Consider the following 15,799-nt stretch of genomic DNA (forward strand, 5'->3'; position numbering starts at 1 on the left):
AAAATCCCGAGTCAGATCTTTCTAGATAGAGGAAATTATCTAAGGCATCTATCAGTGGGTACCAACAGACTGTGGCACCAGCATCTATAGACAGTTCCAACAGGAGATGTAATCAGTATTAGAGAAGCTTCTGTGTGAACTGAGAAGTTAAGTGCCAATGTAAATGCCCAATGTTGTCTGCTTCCCCTTCTTCCTAGGACACAGCCCTGATCACCACTTTCTTTCTCTCTGGCTTCTCTTTAAATGTTGGATTTTTTTCTCTAGAATTGCTTTTTGAACATTTGAGATCCTTTTTTTTTTTCATTTCTCTACTATTAGTCTCTTTGAAATTATTTTTTTGGTTTTTTCTGGCTTTGTTCCTCTTCCCCTATCCTGCTTTGTCTTCTCTCCCTTAGCTACAGCCTGCTTCCAGATTTTGGGGGTATGTCTGTCTCCCTTTTTCCTTCAGGAATAAATAAAAAATGAAAGTTCTACATCCCTTCCCAGATGTGTCTGCATTTCAGAAGAGAAGCTGGGAAATGGAAGTGTCACCCTGTGTGCAGGCAGCTCGACAGCTCTGCAAAACATTGTCACCTTCAAAATTCTCCTGAGGTGAGGGACACCTTCCCTTCCCATTCTGGCAGCATGTGAAAAAATGATTAATAAATAAATCTCCCTTAAGATGAAGAGCTTTTAGCACCATTCCAGCAGATGAGGTGTAATAGCTTTGTTCCATCCTGTGCACTGGGAACAGCAGCATTGTGGCCGTGATGTTGGAGAGCTGGGTAACCGCCTCTGGCCAATTCTGAAACCTCAACCTGAGCAGTCTTCAAAACACCTCTGTGTAGATGAAATGAAGCTTTTGCCATGCCTGCTGTTTTACAAAGCTGAAACTTTCATCCCCTGAAATGCTGCATTAGAAAAGCAGAAATCCTTTTAAGTGCCTCCCTGTGCCCAGGCTGGCTTTGCATTACCTGTAGCACTGAGTTGTGTTCCTCCTCACACTTTGCTTTGGCTCAAGCACAGTTTCGTTGCTGGGTGAGTAAAACACCGTTCATTTGCCAGGGAAAAAGAAACTCACATCAACATAGCAAAAGAGAAAAATGTGCTACAGCTAGTAACCATCTAACATGTTTTATGAAGCTCGTCTAGCATGTTTTATAAAGCTCATCTGTTTAATAAAGCTCATCTAACATGCTTTATAAAGCTCATCTATAGGATAAATCCATTGGCTTGCATTTATGATGTAGCTCAATTGTTGTTTCATTCTGTGAGTTGGTACAAAAACGTGTTGGTATAAATCCTGAGATGGTACAAAGGCACCTGGCAAAGCTCATTCCTGATGCCAGCTTTGATTGCATTTCAGTGGAATTTAATTGTGCCCAACTTCCAACTAGACATTATCATGCTAAATGCACAGAGAGAGGCTCCCACTTACCTTTCCTGGAGAAAACCAGCTCCTCCTGGATCAGCCCCTGCCCAGGTGCTCCTTCCCCGGCTGCAGATCCAGGTTCTCCTCGGGCGCTGCTCCGGGAGCCCGCGGGCTGTGCCGGGCACGGAGGGCACTCCCGGAGCTCCCGGTGTCCTCTGGCTGCCAGGGAGCTTCATCTCTGCCTTTTATACCTGAGCTCCCTCCGGAGTCCCGTGGGCTTCCACCGTCACAGCATCAATTATCCTCCTGGATTTCAAAGGCTGTGTTTGCATCCTCTGTGTGTGTGTGTGAGTGCAGAGGGGGCTGTGCCACAGCCCAGGGTCATTTGCACGATTTCTCTTTATCCCTCTAAGAGTGAAGAGCAAATAACAGCAGTAATCTGGCAGAGTGAATGACAAATTCACTTTGCCAGGTAAACTTCGTTTTTCCCTCTGCAATTCCATTTTTTCCTTCTGCTCCACAATGAGAGTGAGTTAACCATTAGTACTTTCTCACGCTGCATGAACAGGAGGGTTGATCTTTTATTGCTATTTTATTTTTCTTTGATTATCAGCCTTTTCCTCCTTCTCCTTTGTTACTCACACCTGCACCAGGGGGGCAGTTCAGTCCCTCACAGACCTCACAGCCTCACACCAAGCCCAGAGAGCAGCTGGAGAGCCCTGCTCCATTGATGTGCTCTGGAAAGAGGCAGGGGTGTTCCCTGGGGTGCTGCACCACCAGCAGCTGTGCTCATTCCTGGAACAAGGCTCATGAAAGCCCCATTAAAACCAGCACAGAGCCTTCAAGCCAACAAGACCAGGACAGTTCAGAGGAGCTCCAAATGAGGTGTCAGCATGAGCTCCACCTGCCAGGTTTTCCATGTTGACTTCACAATGCCCTGAATTGATGGGGATGCAGACTGTCCTGTCTGAGGGCCTGCAGGACTCCGTGATGGGAAGAAGTTTCAGCAGGTGAGATGACTCATGTCTGCCTGCTGCCAAATTCCTTCACCTGGCACCACAGTGGCATCCCAGCTGCTGGTGGCACAGAGGGACTGCAGGGAGGATGGTGCAGTGGGGTGCCTGTGTGTGCAGGGGGTCAGGACCATCCAGTGATGGTTTAACCCAGTTATTGTCTCTCATTGTTTCTTGCAAATCTGACAGGTGTATCATCTGTCATCCACTCGAGATGGGGATTCCTGGGTAGTACAGAGCAGGTTTTCCAAAATCCTGGTCCTGGTGCATACAGCTGCATGCACTCCCTGCAAACTAAATGGATTTTTGTTAGCTTTTATTGAATGTGTTTGTGTTCTCTCATGTGTGAGGCCAGTTGCACTAATTTTTCAGCATGACTTATTTTTCTTCTACTGTCTTGGTGCTGCACTGGCTGAACAGATGAATCGGATCAAGCTGTTAAACCAGTGCTATTTCAAGGTATTATCTTACAGCCTGGTCTGGAGCTGATTCTCCATCCAGCTGGCCCCTTGCCTTACACAGAGCTGATATGATACCAGGCAATATTTCTCTGATCAAGGATAACCAGTTTATAACTGCCTTGTTCATACCTGCCTGCTGCCCAGCCTGGGTTGGAGAGCTGTGCTCATATCTCAGGAGAGCTGCTTCCACAGAGGGCTCTATAAAGCTATCATCTATCATCCCAGGGCTCTCCTGGTGCTGCCCAGGTTGGGTTCCTGCCATGCACAGTTGGACCCAGCAAGACCCAAAACAATGGCTTTGGGTTAATTGAAGGGGGCAGCAGAAATTTCTAAAAACCCTCGAGGCTCTGTTGGGTGCATCCAGCTTAGGAGTTCTGCAACAGCATAAACAGAGCAGCATTTCTGTCCCTGGGATTTCCTGTCCCAGCTTCAATCAAAACCTTCCTGTCTTCCCCGGACCCAGAAAAGGTCAATTTTGGAGCTTCTCCACCAGGCTCCACAGGCTCTCCCTCTGGCTTATGCAGAAATATCTGTGAGAGGTGGGATGGTGACTAACAAATGCCCTAATGGTGAATTAAACAGAACTGCTAAGAGTAAAAATTATGGATTTTTCCTGGGTTTGAAATGGGGGTGGGATGGAATCCATTTTGGTTTAAGTGTCTTTTCCCAAGTGGCAGAACTCAGGCACATTATAATAAATTCATAATCATTTAATTGCAGCGTTCATTACTGCTGTGTTCACAGTAACTTTCATTTCTAAGTTCTTTGTAGAAATCCTGTCATTTCTGTGGAAGGCAAGCAAATTAAAATGAGATGAGAAAGACAAGATTTAGCCTGTGATACCAGTTCCTTCTAAGGAAGAAACAAAAAAACCAAAACTCCAACCCAGCGGGTGTGGTGAGACTTGCCATTAGAAAATTATACAAGACTTGGTTTCTTCTTCTTGGAAGGATAAAGTGTTGAGACTTGGATCTTCAGATCCTCCAGACTCAACCCTTTGAACATCAATGAGTTCCTGAGGAGAATTTTTCCTGGAGGAATTTAAATTGGTAGAAAGCCCAATACAAACATTTATCAAAATAATCTCAAGGAAGGAGACACTCTGGGTAAGAGCACTGTGTGCACTCTGAGAACGAGTCTGAGGCAGGGGATCAGATTAAAAACAGACTAAATAAATCAGAGATTCAAAATGTGCAAGAAGGGCTGCTGGAAGGACTGTCCCATGGTGTTAAAAGCCTGCTTGAAAATCCTGCTTAATCTCCAGACATGAGCTGTCCCTGAGCCTGTGCCACAGAGCGAGCGGCAGCAGCCTGTGAGATGTGCTTGTGTCAGGAGGCACGATGGGCTCTGCAGGTGGGATCCATTTATAGAGCCTCTAGATACCTGTCTGCCTCTGTTTATTTCCTAGCAGAGCTCTGGAGCATTTCAGCACCACCCAAGTGAACTGCCAGGGGTTTCAGCCAGGCATCAGCACGTCGCACTCAGCTGGAGGCTTGAGAGTTACTGATTCCTGAATTTCTGGCTCTCTAAACACCATCTCCTTCCTCCTCCAGCCGTGGCAGACAGAGCTGAGATGCCAGCAGTGAATGTCAGTAATTAAGGAGCTCATTTTTGGTCTTAGCACTCTCATTTCAGTTTGGAAAGGAGCCTTGGCTAGAAGGTTACACAGCATATTACAGCCAGGATCGGTGAACAGGGAGAGGCAGCTTCAATCCTTTGAAAAGCCTCTGATAAAAAACCGAATAAGAGTGAGATGGTACTGGCATCAAGAGGGCAAAATGTGGTTTATGGAGAAGGAATGAGGAAGGCTGTGTTTCCAGTAAGAGATGAGAAATAAGAACAGTTGTCAGTAATTTTTTTCCTGGCTGAATACAAATGTGCAACCTGAGGATGAAGAGATCTTGGAGCACAAGGATCACACATACAGTGAGTGATAATAAAGCAGCCTCACTGCAAAGACAAGCAGGAAATACCACAAGAAAGAAATGTAAAAAGGACTAAAAGAAGCCAAAGATTATTTGGATTTGAAGAAAGACTTCTTGCCTGAGCATTGTCCCTGCTTAGAACAGAGTGCTGACAAAATTGCCGTGTCCACTTGTTTAATCAATTTTAGCTTTGAAACCCACTTACATCCAGTAGGCTTTGGGAAAATCTTCCTTTTTTTTAATAAACAGCTTCCCTTTTTTGTCATTTCCAGTCAGTGCAAGGAGTGGGTCAGTGTGGGGCTGGGGAAGGTGGGGAGCCACAGTGGGATGGTGGCACCACCTGCTTGTGGCTCCTGCCCTGGAGGGTTTGGGGGGAAATAGAGGGGGAGAGAAGGGGCAGGAGTTGCCTAAACACTGCACATTTCACCTGCCTAATTCTGCTTGAGTGAGTTGTGCCATTTCTGTTGGGGAGAGAAGAAAAATAATAAAATGTACAGTAACAAAGGTCTTTATGCCTGCAAACTCCATCTGTGAGGACTGGAGCCTGTGAGGTGTATGGGCAGCAGCACCAGCACATTCAGTGTACTGGTAATACTGGGAAGAATTTAATCTGCCTGTTAATCCATTCTGATAAGATCCCTCCTGACATTTTCAATAATTATTTTTTCCTTCTGTTTTTTTTTTTTTTTTCATCCCAAACATTTAGAGTTTGGGAGGTGAGAAGGTGAAAGGGCAGAATTTACTGCTTTCCTGAGCTCTGGAAATATCCCTTAGTCACTCACCAGGGTCAGGAGAAGCTCCATTTAAGAGCAATTTTCTCTTAGGATTATTATGCCAGAAACTTTCTGTGTATAAATGTCTCTGGCTTCTGCCATTCACTCAGCAGTGTTCTCCAGTTGTCTGTAATGTCTTCTGCACTAAAAACCATGAAGGATTATCTAATCCAATTGCAAAAAATCTTTGAAATTGTTATCATTAATATCCACTTGATTCAAATGCTTGGTAACAGCCTAGAAAATCCTTTTATTACAAATACCATACCTTACTTCCTCAGTAGATAAGTAACTGATTAGGTTTCCCCCAAAGTATTTAGGCTCTCTGGTAATAAAGCTCTGCAGAAAAACCAACCTGGCACTTCTGATAGTTTAGGGATAGGAAAAGGGCAAACAAATCAGATTCCTTAAATACCACAAACAGAGTAAAACAGAGCCCAAGGCGTTTCCCCCTTTGTAATTCATCCTATGGAGCCATCTCCAGTTCAGAGCTGGAAACTGGACAGGACATTAAATATAAAATTAAAAATAAAATCCCTGTCAAGAGCAAAGCCAGAAGCACATCTTGATTGTTGCTGCCAGAGTATGTCAAGGGAGCAGGTGAAAACCTTGTGGACAAAGAGAAACCCACCAGGACTGGAAGGCCACAGAATTGGTGGTGGGATTAAAACCCTCACAGAGATTTAGGGGGGTGAGGTGTAAAGGCCTGGGGTGCTTCTGCCATGGGCACCCAGCCAGGATGAGAGGACACAGCCTCAAGCTGCACCAGGGGGAGGTGTAGGTTGGACATCAGGAGGAATTTCTTCACAGAAAGGGTGACAGTGTTCACAGGGGTCCCAGGATGAGGGAAGAGATGAGGATCTGACTCCGTATTTCAGAAGGCTTGATTTATTATTTTATGATATGTATATTATATTAAAACTATACTAAAATAATAGAAGAAAGGATTTCATCAGAAGGCTAGCAAGAAAGAATGGAATGATAAAAAAAGCTTCTGACTCTCAGAGAGTCCAAGCTAGCTGGGCTGTGATTGGCCATTAATTAGAAACAACCAATCACAGATGCACCTGTTGCATTCCACAGCAGCAGATACCATTGTTTACATTTTGTTCCTGAGGCCTCTCAGCCTCTCAGGAGAAAAAATCCTAAGGAAAGGATTTTTCAGAAAACATGTCTGTGACAAAAGGTGATTAGACATTGGAATGGGCTGCCCAGGGAGGTGGTGGCGTCACTGTCCCTGGAGGTGTTTAAGGAAAGACTGGACGTGGCACTCAGTGTCCTGCTCCAGTTGACAAGGTGGTGTTTAGGTCATAGATTGGACTGGGTGATCCCAGAGGTCTTTTCCAACCTCACTGATTCAGGGATTGTGTGACCCACCAGGCACCCACAGGCTCCCACAGCTGGGCTGGGCCCACGCACCCTGGGGCTGATTGACCTCAGGGGTTTGGAGGAACAGGGCAGTGCAGCCCCAAACCCCACTGCCCGCGGTGCCCAGGCCCTGGATCACCCTTGGGCTGCCCTGGGAACGCAGTGCGCAGGGGTGTGGGGTGGTTGCACAGGGCAGCTGCTGGGGGGCTGCTAGAGACGGTTGTTAGGGACGGTTGATGGGAGCCATTGCTAGGGATGGTTGCTGGGGTGGTTGCCAGGGGTGGTTGCTAGGGACAGTTGGTAATGATGGTTGCTGGGATGGTTGTCATGGATGGTTGCCAGGGCGGCTGATGGGATGGTTGCTAGGGCAGTTGCCAGGATGGTTGTCACGGTCGGTCGCCGGGACGGTTCCCGGGATGTTTGTCACGGTCGGTTGCTGGGATGGTTGTCACAGACGGTAACCGGGATGTTTGTCACGGTCGGTTGTCGGGATGGTTGCCGGGATGGTTGTCACGGTCGGTCGCCGGGATGGTTGCCGGGATGGTTGTCACGGTCGGTTGTCACGGTCGGTCTCCGGGGCGGTGCCGGGGCGGGCGGTGGCCGGGCCGTGCCGGAAGCGCTTCCAGCGGCCGGGAAGCCGTTCCGGGGCGGCGGGGCCGGGAGCGGAGCGGAGCGGGCGGTGAGCGGGGCCGGGCGGGGCTCTGCGGGCACGGGGCGCTGGCCAGGGGCGGCGGTGGCTGCAGCATCGCCCTGGGATCGAGGGCAGAGCCGGGGCGGCCGCTGGTCCTGCCGAGACCGGGCGGCACCGCGGGGCTGGCCCGGCAGGGACGGAGGGACGGAGGGATGGGGACAGCGGTGTCCCCTCCCTGGGGCTGCCCAGCTGCTCTGCCACAGCCCGGGCACGGCTGCCAGCCCCCGGGCCCCTGTCCCAGGCTGGGCTCCTCGGCCATGGATCCAGCGGTGCGGGCAGGAACAGCCCGTGGAAATTGCACAGGCTCCATCCCGACACCTGCTGAGCCATTTAAAAATTCCAACTTGAGCTTTCTTTGGCCTCCTCTGATGGAATCTTTAATTGTCAGAACTTATTATTTATTTATTTATTTATTTATTTATTTCCACCCCAATAAGAGGCTAATACACATTGCTTTAGCTATTCCCGTGGCTTCGCCCCCTGCCAGTTGTTTATGTAGTGCCAGGTGAAGACATCAGCTGGGAAACACAGTGCAGCAAGAAGAAAGGCTGGAGTGTCTCCTGGCTGGTGCACAGCCCTGATCCTGGAGATATGATGGTTATTTATCACAGAGGGTGTTCCTGAGCCATGGGGAACAGCCCCATCCTCTGTGGTGCAGTTTAAGAAGAGCTGCTTTAAGTGTGGCCATGGTGAGGTGGTCTGTAGGAAAGGCAGCTGACAACTTGTGGAGAAGAAGAGATGTTATCTGAGGAAAAAGTGGTGAAACTGAACTTCTTGGGGACAGGGAGGAAGGCTCCATCATCCAGAGACCTGTTGGCTTAGGTGCAAGGCAGAGGCTTTGGGCATTGTGTGAACCACTGGAGTTTTTTAAAACTGAGGAGTTTTCCTCAGAGTTTGGGCTCCAGTGATGACAGGAAAATCAATGGTTCGAGGGTGTGTTGCCTGAGCAAGCAAGGACACTGCTGTAATTAGCTGACCACAATGCCAGGTTCTTTCTGACCATGTTTCATGGCATTTTGCCTCAAATGGTGATGGCAGCTGCTGCCAGCCTGCAGGAGAGCTCTTGGTGCTGGTCCTGGCCCCTGGATTTGTTGGAGAAGTACTAATGCCCTCAGGGAGGTGAGCTAGAAAAGGGGGAAGGAGGGAGAGTTGTAGAAGATGAGGACAGAGATTTTTTGCTTTCATTGTTTGTGTTTCCTTTTCCTGTTTATCTCTGTGTGTTGTGTTTCAGGTGTGTGAATTGGGGTTGTCAGCAGGAGTTTGTCCTGAGGAGACTCCAGGTGAGGAATGAAGGAACTTCCCTTCCTGCTGTGTTTGAGGACAGGGGCCAGGGGCAGGCAACAGTAATGCTTTCAAAAGATATCCAGATGAGATAAATGCAACTCCGAGGTGATTCCGTGTCTTGGTTAGGAACTGCTGCCTTAGTGGGCTGGGAGAGGTGATTTAAAAGGCCAAAGCAGTTGGGATGGGCCACATGCATGCAGGCTTTGTTCACAGCATTGAGCAGCCTTTGGCTGAGCCTGGCTGGGTCAGTGTGTCCTGACTTCATCTACAGGTCCCACACAGCCCCTGCTGACTGAGATTGAATCAAAAATTAAAACATTTTCCTTCACTGAAGTACAGACCTGGACAGGACCTCGAGAGGTCACCTATTCTTATCTCCTGGTTCAAAGGCAGAACTTCATATACCCACACCCATCCCAGGGCAGTGCTGATCTGATCTGCCCTCCTCAGTCACCAGCAGCAGGGATTCTACAGTCTCTCTATTCCAGGGGCTGGCAGTCTGTGCAGTTGGAAATGTTCTCCTGTCTTAAAATTCTAAATAATATTCTGTATTTCAGCTAAATGAAAATGAAATAATTATTTTTGTAGTTTATTTACCTCTCCCTTTAGTGTATCACCAAGTGATAGTTGCCTCTTGTGCAATGGCATTGAGTTGATTCTCAAATTTATCAACTCTTACTTTGCTGGAATTTGCCACATTTACCATCCTTCTGGACTGGGGCACATCTGCAGATTGCAACAATCTCCTCCCAGCCTGAGAAATGCAAAGATATCTCCTGCTTTGGAGATAATTCCTAGGGGTAAACTCAGCACACAAACTCAGTCACACCCAAATTTTAGTGGTACAGAGAGAATTGTGGCTCTCAGTGAGCAGTGCTGATCCAGGGAATGCACACTGGGATCAGTCAGGTCAGGAAAACCGAGTGGGGCACTAATCACAGCTGAGTGTGATGGCATCTCAGACTAATTGGATTTCCCTTTGGGGACTTCCTGAGGCTTACTCTAGCAGTTCTGGCAGTGAGTTCTCCCTCCTTGTGAAAAGCCATTACTCATTCATAGGACAAATTGACAACTCCATTAGCAGAAGATAAAGGGAGGAAGGAAGGATGGTCTCATGGCTGAGAAGCCTGGGACCCAAGAGATCAATATTTAACTCTGCCACAAACTACCTGGGAGGCTGTTTTAAGTTGTGTGGGGCTTAGTGTAACCAGCCACTAAAGCCACACTTAAATTTGTTCACATAACTTGTTCCTCTGCCTTCAACTGCTCTGTTTCTTTGTGGTTTAAGTTGCTGGGTTTGTACAGCATCTAAAACAACAAGGCTGTGACCACAGAGACAATATAAGTAAAAATAAATGGTAATCAACTTGCATGTGTGATCAACTTCAGGAAGAAATTTATTCTTGTTTATTAAGCTCTTCCCTTATTGTTTCATGAGCATGGGTCATATTTTGTCTGCTCCTCATCCACAAATGGCCTAATACCAGGAGTTGGGTGCTATTTTTTAGGCAGGTGACAAACACCCAAATTAAACACAGCTTTCATTTTCCTTTTTGTTATTGCTGCAGTTGATCAAGAGTATCTCCAAACCTCCATGAGGGGGTCTGTCATTTTTGGGTAACAGAAAGCAAATGCCAGAAAGGATGATGCAAAAAATTGCTCTGTATTTTCCCCCTTGCAGTAACCAGCCTTCTTGAGAGCAGAAGAGGAGAAGGGTGCACTGACAATGGCTGCAGAGTTGGATTTCTCCCCACCTGAGATCCCCGAGCCCACGTTCATGGAGAATGTGCTACGCTATGGACTCTTCTTTGGAGCCATTTTCCAGCTGATCTGTGTGCTGGCCATCATCCTGCCCGTGTCCAAGTCCCACAAGGCAGTGAGTAGTGCTCTTTAATGTTGATATAAATGGGCAGAGCCAGGGAAAGCAGGATGGGAGGGAATGTGGAGTGGCTAATGGAGACACAGCTGTCCCTGGGATTGGTGACAGTTTCATTGTTCAGTCTCCTTCCTTCTCTCTGGCTTTTCCACCTCCAGCTTCTGTCTTGTTATTTACCACCAGGTAGGAAAGTCAGGAACAAATATCTGAGCCGGGATCTCTCTTAATATCAGTGAAAAAAGCAACCTGAAGCACTGACAAGGTGCTAAATGCATGTGCAGTTCCTGGCTGCAAGAGAAGGCATTGTCCCAACCCATATTGTCATCCTGCTGCTGATTTCCTTCATTAATTGCCAGGCAGGACATCCCCTGGCAGGAGCTGCCTTCAGGACATGACTCTGGGCTTGAGTTTGTGTGTGGTTTCTGGAAGCAAGGTGCAGGTGAGATTTCTAGTATTTCCTAAAGGTGAGGAAAGCAGTTTTCAGCATTGACATCCCATCCAGTGCCCAAGGGTCCTTTGATGTAGCTGGCACTGGAGAAGTTGAAAGGGAAAGGTTGAGATGAGCTGTTCCTCTAGACTGAGGGATGTCCTGCATCTTCCTGGCTTTCTTCATTAAATACAAAAATGTCTTTGGTGCTGGGGACAGGTATTTCAGTGCTGCAAGGTGATCAGGATGCAGGTTTGGTGCTGTGATACAGATGTTCATGGTATATTTTCAGTAACAACTCAGCATGGGGAGTTTTGTTTTCAGACTCTTTATCTCCATGTTTGCTCCCTCCTGTGCAGAGGAAGCCTGGAAATTTTCAGCCTCTTGGGGGAAGGGAACTCCTCAGGATGAGGTACAGAGTGAAGGATGAAGTTCATAACCCAGTTTTTCCACACATTTCTTTAACTGCTGCTGTGATGTGATGCTGTCCTGCCATGGGTCATGCAGCTCCCAGCAGGGGGATGAACAGACAGTGGCATTGCAAGTCTTAGAATCTTAGAATCATTCAGGTTGGAAAAGACCTTCAAGATCATTGAGTCCAACCTTTGCACTGTTACTCTGCAGTCACCAGCACCTGTCTGTCAGAGTCCATCATTTCCCCAGTAAATTTTTGAGAAATACCAGGTCACCCCATTCTTGAAAGTTGGAAAGAGTGAGAGCTTTGGTCTGGAGTGGGAAACTGGAGACCAACCCCCAATTAAAATGAGGCTCAAGGACCTTTTACTGCTTACATCTGCAGTATGCCTTGATGTTTGCATACTCTAGTGTTTATTTTCTCCATATATAAACTGTCCTCTTGATGTGCTGTCCATATGACTTGTTTACAAGACCATAAACACCACAGGCTGCCTCTCCAGATCCTGAGAATGATGTTTGAGTCTGCATAGGATATTGGGGAACTTGCTGCCTTGGAGCCTCAGACTTTGAAGTTTGGACATTAGAAGGCAGCAGTGTTCACGTTATGGCAGCAGCATTCTGCCTCCCTGAGTAACAGCCAGCTCCCTGTGCACTGATCACAGCTTTGGAAAGCCAGCCAAGTCTCCTTCCTTGGAAAGCCACACAGATGTGAGCTGTAATAGCCCAGGAACTTGAGAGACTTTGAACCAAGCCCTTTGATTAAAAGTCCACTGTCAGATGCTGCCTCCCCCTCCATTATCTGCAGTTCTGGCTGGGAAGCTTGGAACTCGCACGTCTTGCTCAGCCATTTTTGGTGTGTCCTTTTCCAGTTGGCACACTCAGGCTGAGAGAACCCAAGATGCTAAAGCAATATTTATACTCAAATGCATTTAATGAAAGGAGGCAATCTGCATGTGTGTGCTTTCTCAGAGGAGACTGGCGCTGTTCCCTTGTGTTTTCACAAGATAACTAGGTTTTATTTCCCATGGCTGCAATATTATCTCTCATCTTCTCTGAAGGAAACAAGCATCACATCTCAGTATTTTGTTAGTCCAGGTGAAGAAAGCTTTGCCTGCAATTCCCTCCTCAGATTTTAGAGGCTCTGAACTTTATATTCTTACTGCTGCTTTGGGGAATATTTTTTTGTCTTGCACATGATAGTGATTAATGTTTGGCAGAAATGCCTGCTGACTGTTTCCATGTATCCTGGTCATTATATGTTATCTTTTCCTAATTCAAATAGTTTTCATTTACTGTTGATTTTCTTCTTGCCTTCAAAGTTTTTCTTCTCCAAAGCCTGTTTTAGATATTTAAGCTTTTAATGGCATCTCTGGTAACAAGCTGTTTCTGTGCAGAAACTCACACTCATCAAAAAGCACATGCAGAAGGAGCAGAGATGCTGCTGCTCGAGTCTCATTAAATGTGGCCTCAGTTTGACATCAATGTGTTCCAACAGAGATACCCAGCACTTGTTTCTTCTGGTTTATACTTGAATCCCCAATGCAACCTGTTAGCAAATGGTAAAAAAAGAGTTACTGACTGTTTCTTAATTGATTCTTGTAGGACTCTGACAGTTTTGAGCCCAAGAATTCAGAGCCAGTGAAGAAGCCAAAGGCAACTGCTCCACAGATAAGCAAGAAACCTAAGAAGGAAACCAAAAAGAAACGATAGAGGTGTGACTGATGAGCCTCCCAAGACCAAACAACCACCTGTAATTGTGCTTCCTCAGAGACAACATCAAAGGCAACTAACTCTCTTATAATGGTTTTCTGGCATTGCCATCTTTTACTTTTCAGGGCAAGGGAGAAGAATCTTAGAAGAGTGGAAGGGTTGGGGTTCTGCCATAGATTTCTTACAAGCAAAGAGAACTTCACATGTCCAGGACTTCATTTGACCTGATTAATGTGTCAGTCACCATTAAAGTGACTTCTTCCAGTTCTGGTGGGTAGAGAGGGCTGTTGGCCTGGCTCCTCCCTGCTGGCTGGGATTTGTTGTGAAGTCCCTGTGGAAAGTGGAGCATGAGTTTGCTGCTTTGGATACCGGTTTGTGTTGTGCTTTTTGAAGGCAGAGGGATCAAATGGATCAAGAATGCCACACTGCACAGCTTTGTATTCATCTCTGTTGTCATCTAGTCTGAAATACATAGCTGCATTTTATGGCTTAATCATAATGCCTTTGTCATATTCTTTAATTCTTTAGGTAATAACTCACAGGATTCCAGACTGCTGGAGATGAAAGCTTTCATTTCCCCAGCGTGGCTGTTTCCCCACCCATGCACTCTTCCTTTCCATTCCCACCTTTGAAAGCAGGTACATTTCAGGGAGCTGAGGCTGTGGTGGGGATTGCAATGACTACAAGAATCAGGAAACAATTTGACTCTGGAAGGTGCAGAATTTAATGCCTGTGCTAGGGGAGTTGTTCTTGGAGACTTGGGCACTGGAGAAGAGCTGCTGAGGTGGGAGCCTGGTGCACTGGTGGTGTGTCAGCCTGCTCTGCCTCTCTGTGCCATGAAAAGGGATAAACCCTCCTGCCAGCTGGCTGAGCCCTGACCATGGGCCCTCTTTCAGCACAGCTGGGCATCACTGCCCTTGCAAATCCCCTCCCAGCCTTCCCTGCCACAGTCTGCTCCATCTCCTCTGGCTGAGCTCCTCCTGAGGGTGAACACCTTCTCAGCCTGAGGAGATGAGGTATTTTAAGATCCAAGGGGTGGCAGGCCAGCTGTGTACCATGACTGCATGGAGGAGACACAGACACTGTGTTCTTTCAGGCTCTGGCTCTCCAGGCCCAGGGACAAGCCAGAGTTGGATTTAAATATGGCTAGACAGGGCTGGAAGGAGATAGGTGGTGACGTAGCCCCGGAGTCTCTGCAGAGCAGCTCAGGCTTCCTGATGCCAGCTCACATCTTGGTTTGTTTGATCAGGAGTGAGTCAATGGGAGGAGAACCTGCTCTCTGAGGCGCACCCAGGGTTCAGAGCAGCTTTGAAGGAAGGGTTCTCCCTGGCAGGGCTGCAAGTCTGTGATCCTCTTTGCATACACACACTCCCATCCTCGAGTCACAAATGCCTGGTGAGCCCAGGTGTGTGTTCTGTAACAGCAGGTGAGCAGCACACTCACAGAAACCATCAGTGCTGAGAGCAGCCACGTCCTCTGCTCACTCTTGCTGGTTTTGGGGGTGACAGATGGATCTCAGAACCAGTGTGGCTCTGGCTTCCCCGCTCCAGGCTCTCTGATGCTCTTAGCCAGAATGCTGGCACCAAGTTGCACTTCTTAAAATCCAGCTTGGAGTTCTGCTTTAAATTCTGCTTTTCGAATTAATTTATTTTTTTTGAGCTACATGAAGGCAATACCAGGAGGACAGAACAAAGCATAGGAGACACAAGCACTCTAAAGTTGCTTTAAGTTCTCAGTACAAAGAAATATTACAGAAAGTTCCCACGCAGATAACAAAGAACAGTGTTGTGCCATGAGTTTCCATGATGGACCTGTGCTCTGTCTCTGATCTGCAGGGCAAAGAAAAGCCCTGAGTGGATACTGCAGATCACTCTTTCCATTTTAATACATGAGAATGGTTTAATGTAAATTCCAGCTTTCTGCAGGTCACCTAAAGCAGGGAGTTAATGCTTTAATGGAATCACAGGACACACGTTATCCAAAATACAGAGTCACTCCTGCAGCTCAGAACCAGTTGGCAGTGGGCACTGTGTGGCTGTTACTGAAATAGCAGCTGCTACATCAATGTCCACATCCAGCTGTTTGCAGGCTGCTCACTCATTGCTCAGTAGAAATCATGGATGTTGGGGTTTGGTTCTGGTGGGGGGAAGAGGGATGAAGATAAATTCCCCAGTCTGTTCCTGACAGCTTTATACCTATTTGAATGCTCTTGTTTGCTGAACTTAGAGTCTGTAGAGATTACCAATAACCCATGTATTTTAGTTTATCCTGAAATGTGTAATAAATGCCATCAGAATCTTTGTTACAAAAGAAATCTGTGTTTAAAGTTGTGCTGTCTGTTCCCTCACATTTCACTGTGAAAGCTGCCAGAACTCCCAGGCTATAGGAACACAGGGACATAAATAACTTATTCATTAAAATGCTCCATTAAGGGAAATCCTTTCAGATCCTTTAATCTGGGAGAAATTGGTTAGTTAATACTGTCAGGCATGTGTGGATCTGT

General features: G+C 47.0%; 1 protein-coding gene across 1 annotated transcript; it reads left to right on the forward strand.

Moving 5' to 3' along the window:
* The first annotated feature begins 7,522 nt into the window (after positions 1 to 7,522).
* MANBAL (mannosidase beta like) lies at positions 7,523 to 15,579 on the forward strand. Its single transcript, XM_058814705.1, has 4 exons — positions 7,523 to 7,570; positions 8,814 to 8,862; positions 10,548 to 10,742; positions 13,189 to 15,579. Exons 3-4 carry the CDS (start codon positions 10,593 to 10,595, stop codon positions 13,294 to 13,296), a joined length of 258 nt encoding a protein of 85 aa, XP_058670688.1. The 5' UTR covers positions 7,523 to 7,570; positions 8,814 to 8,862; positions 10,548 to 10,592; the 3' UTR covers positions 13,297 to 15,579.
* The last annotated feature ends 220 nt before the right edge of the window (positions 15,580 to 15,799 follow it).

The sequence above is a fragment of the Ammospiza caudacuta genome, chromosome 15 (genome assembly GCF_027887145.1).
Source record: "Ammospiza caudacuta isolate bAmmCau1 chromosome 15, bAmmCau1.pri, whole genome shotgun sequence".
NCBI classification, from domain to species: domain Eukaryota; kingdom Metazoa; phylum Chordata; class Aves; order Passeriformes; family Passerellidae; genus Ammospiza; species Ammospiza caudacuta.

What these genes read in the sequence shown, in the direction of transcription:
- MANBAL (XM_058814705.1), top strand. Translation starts at nt 10,593, where the DNA reads ATGGCTGCAGAGTTGGATTTCTCCCCACCTGAGATCCCCGAGCCCACG. An exon ending in TGTCCAAGTCCCACAAGGCA is followed by an intron (nt 10,743 to 13,188) that starts GTGAGTAGTGCT and finishes TGATTCTTGTAG; the next exon opens with GACTCTGACAGTTTTGAGCC.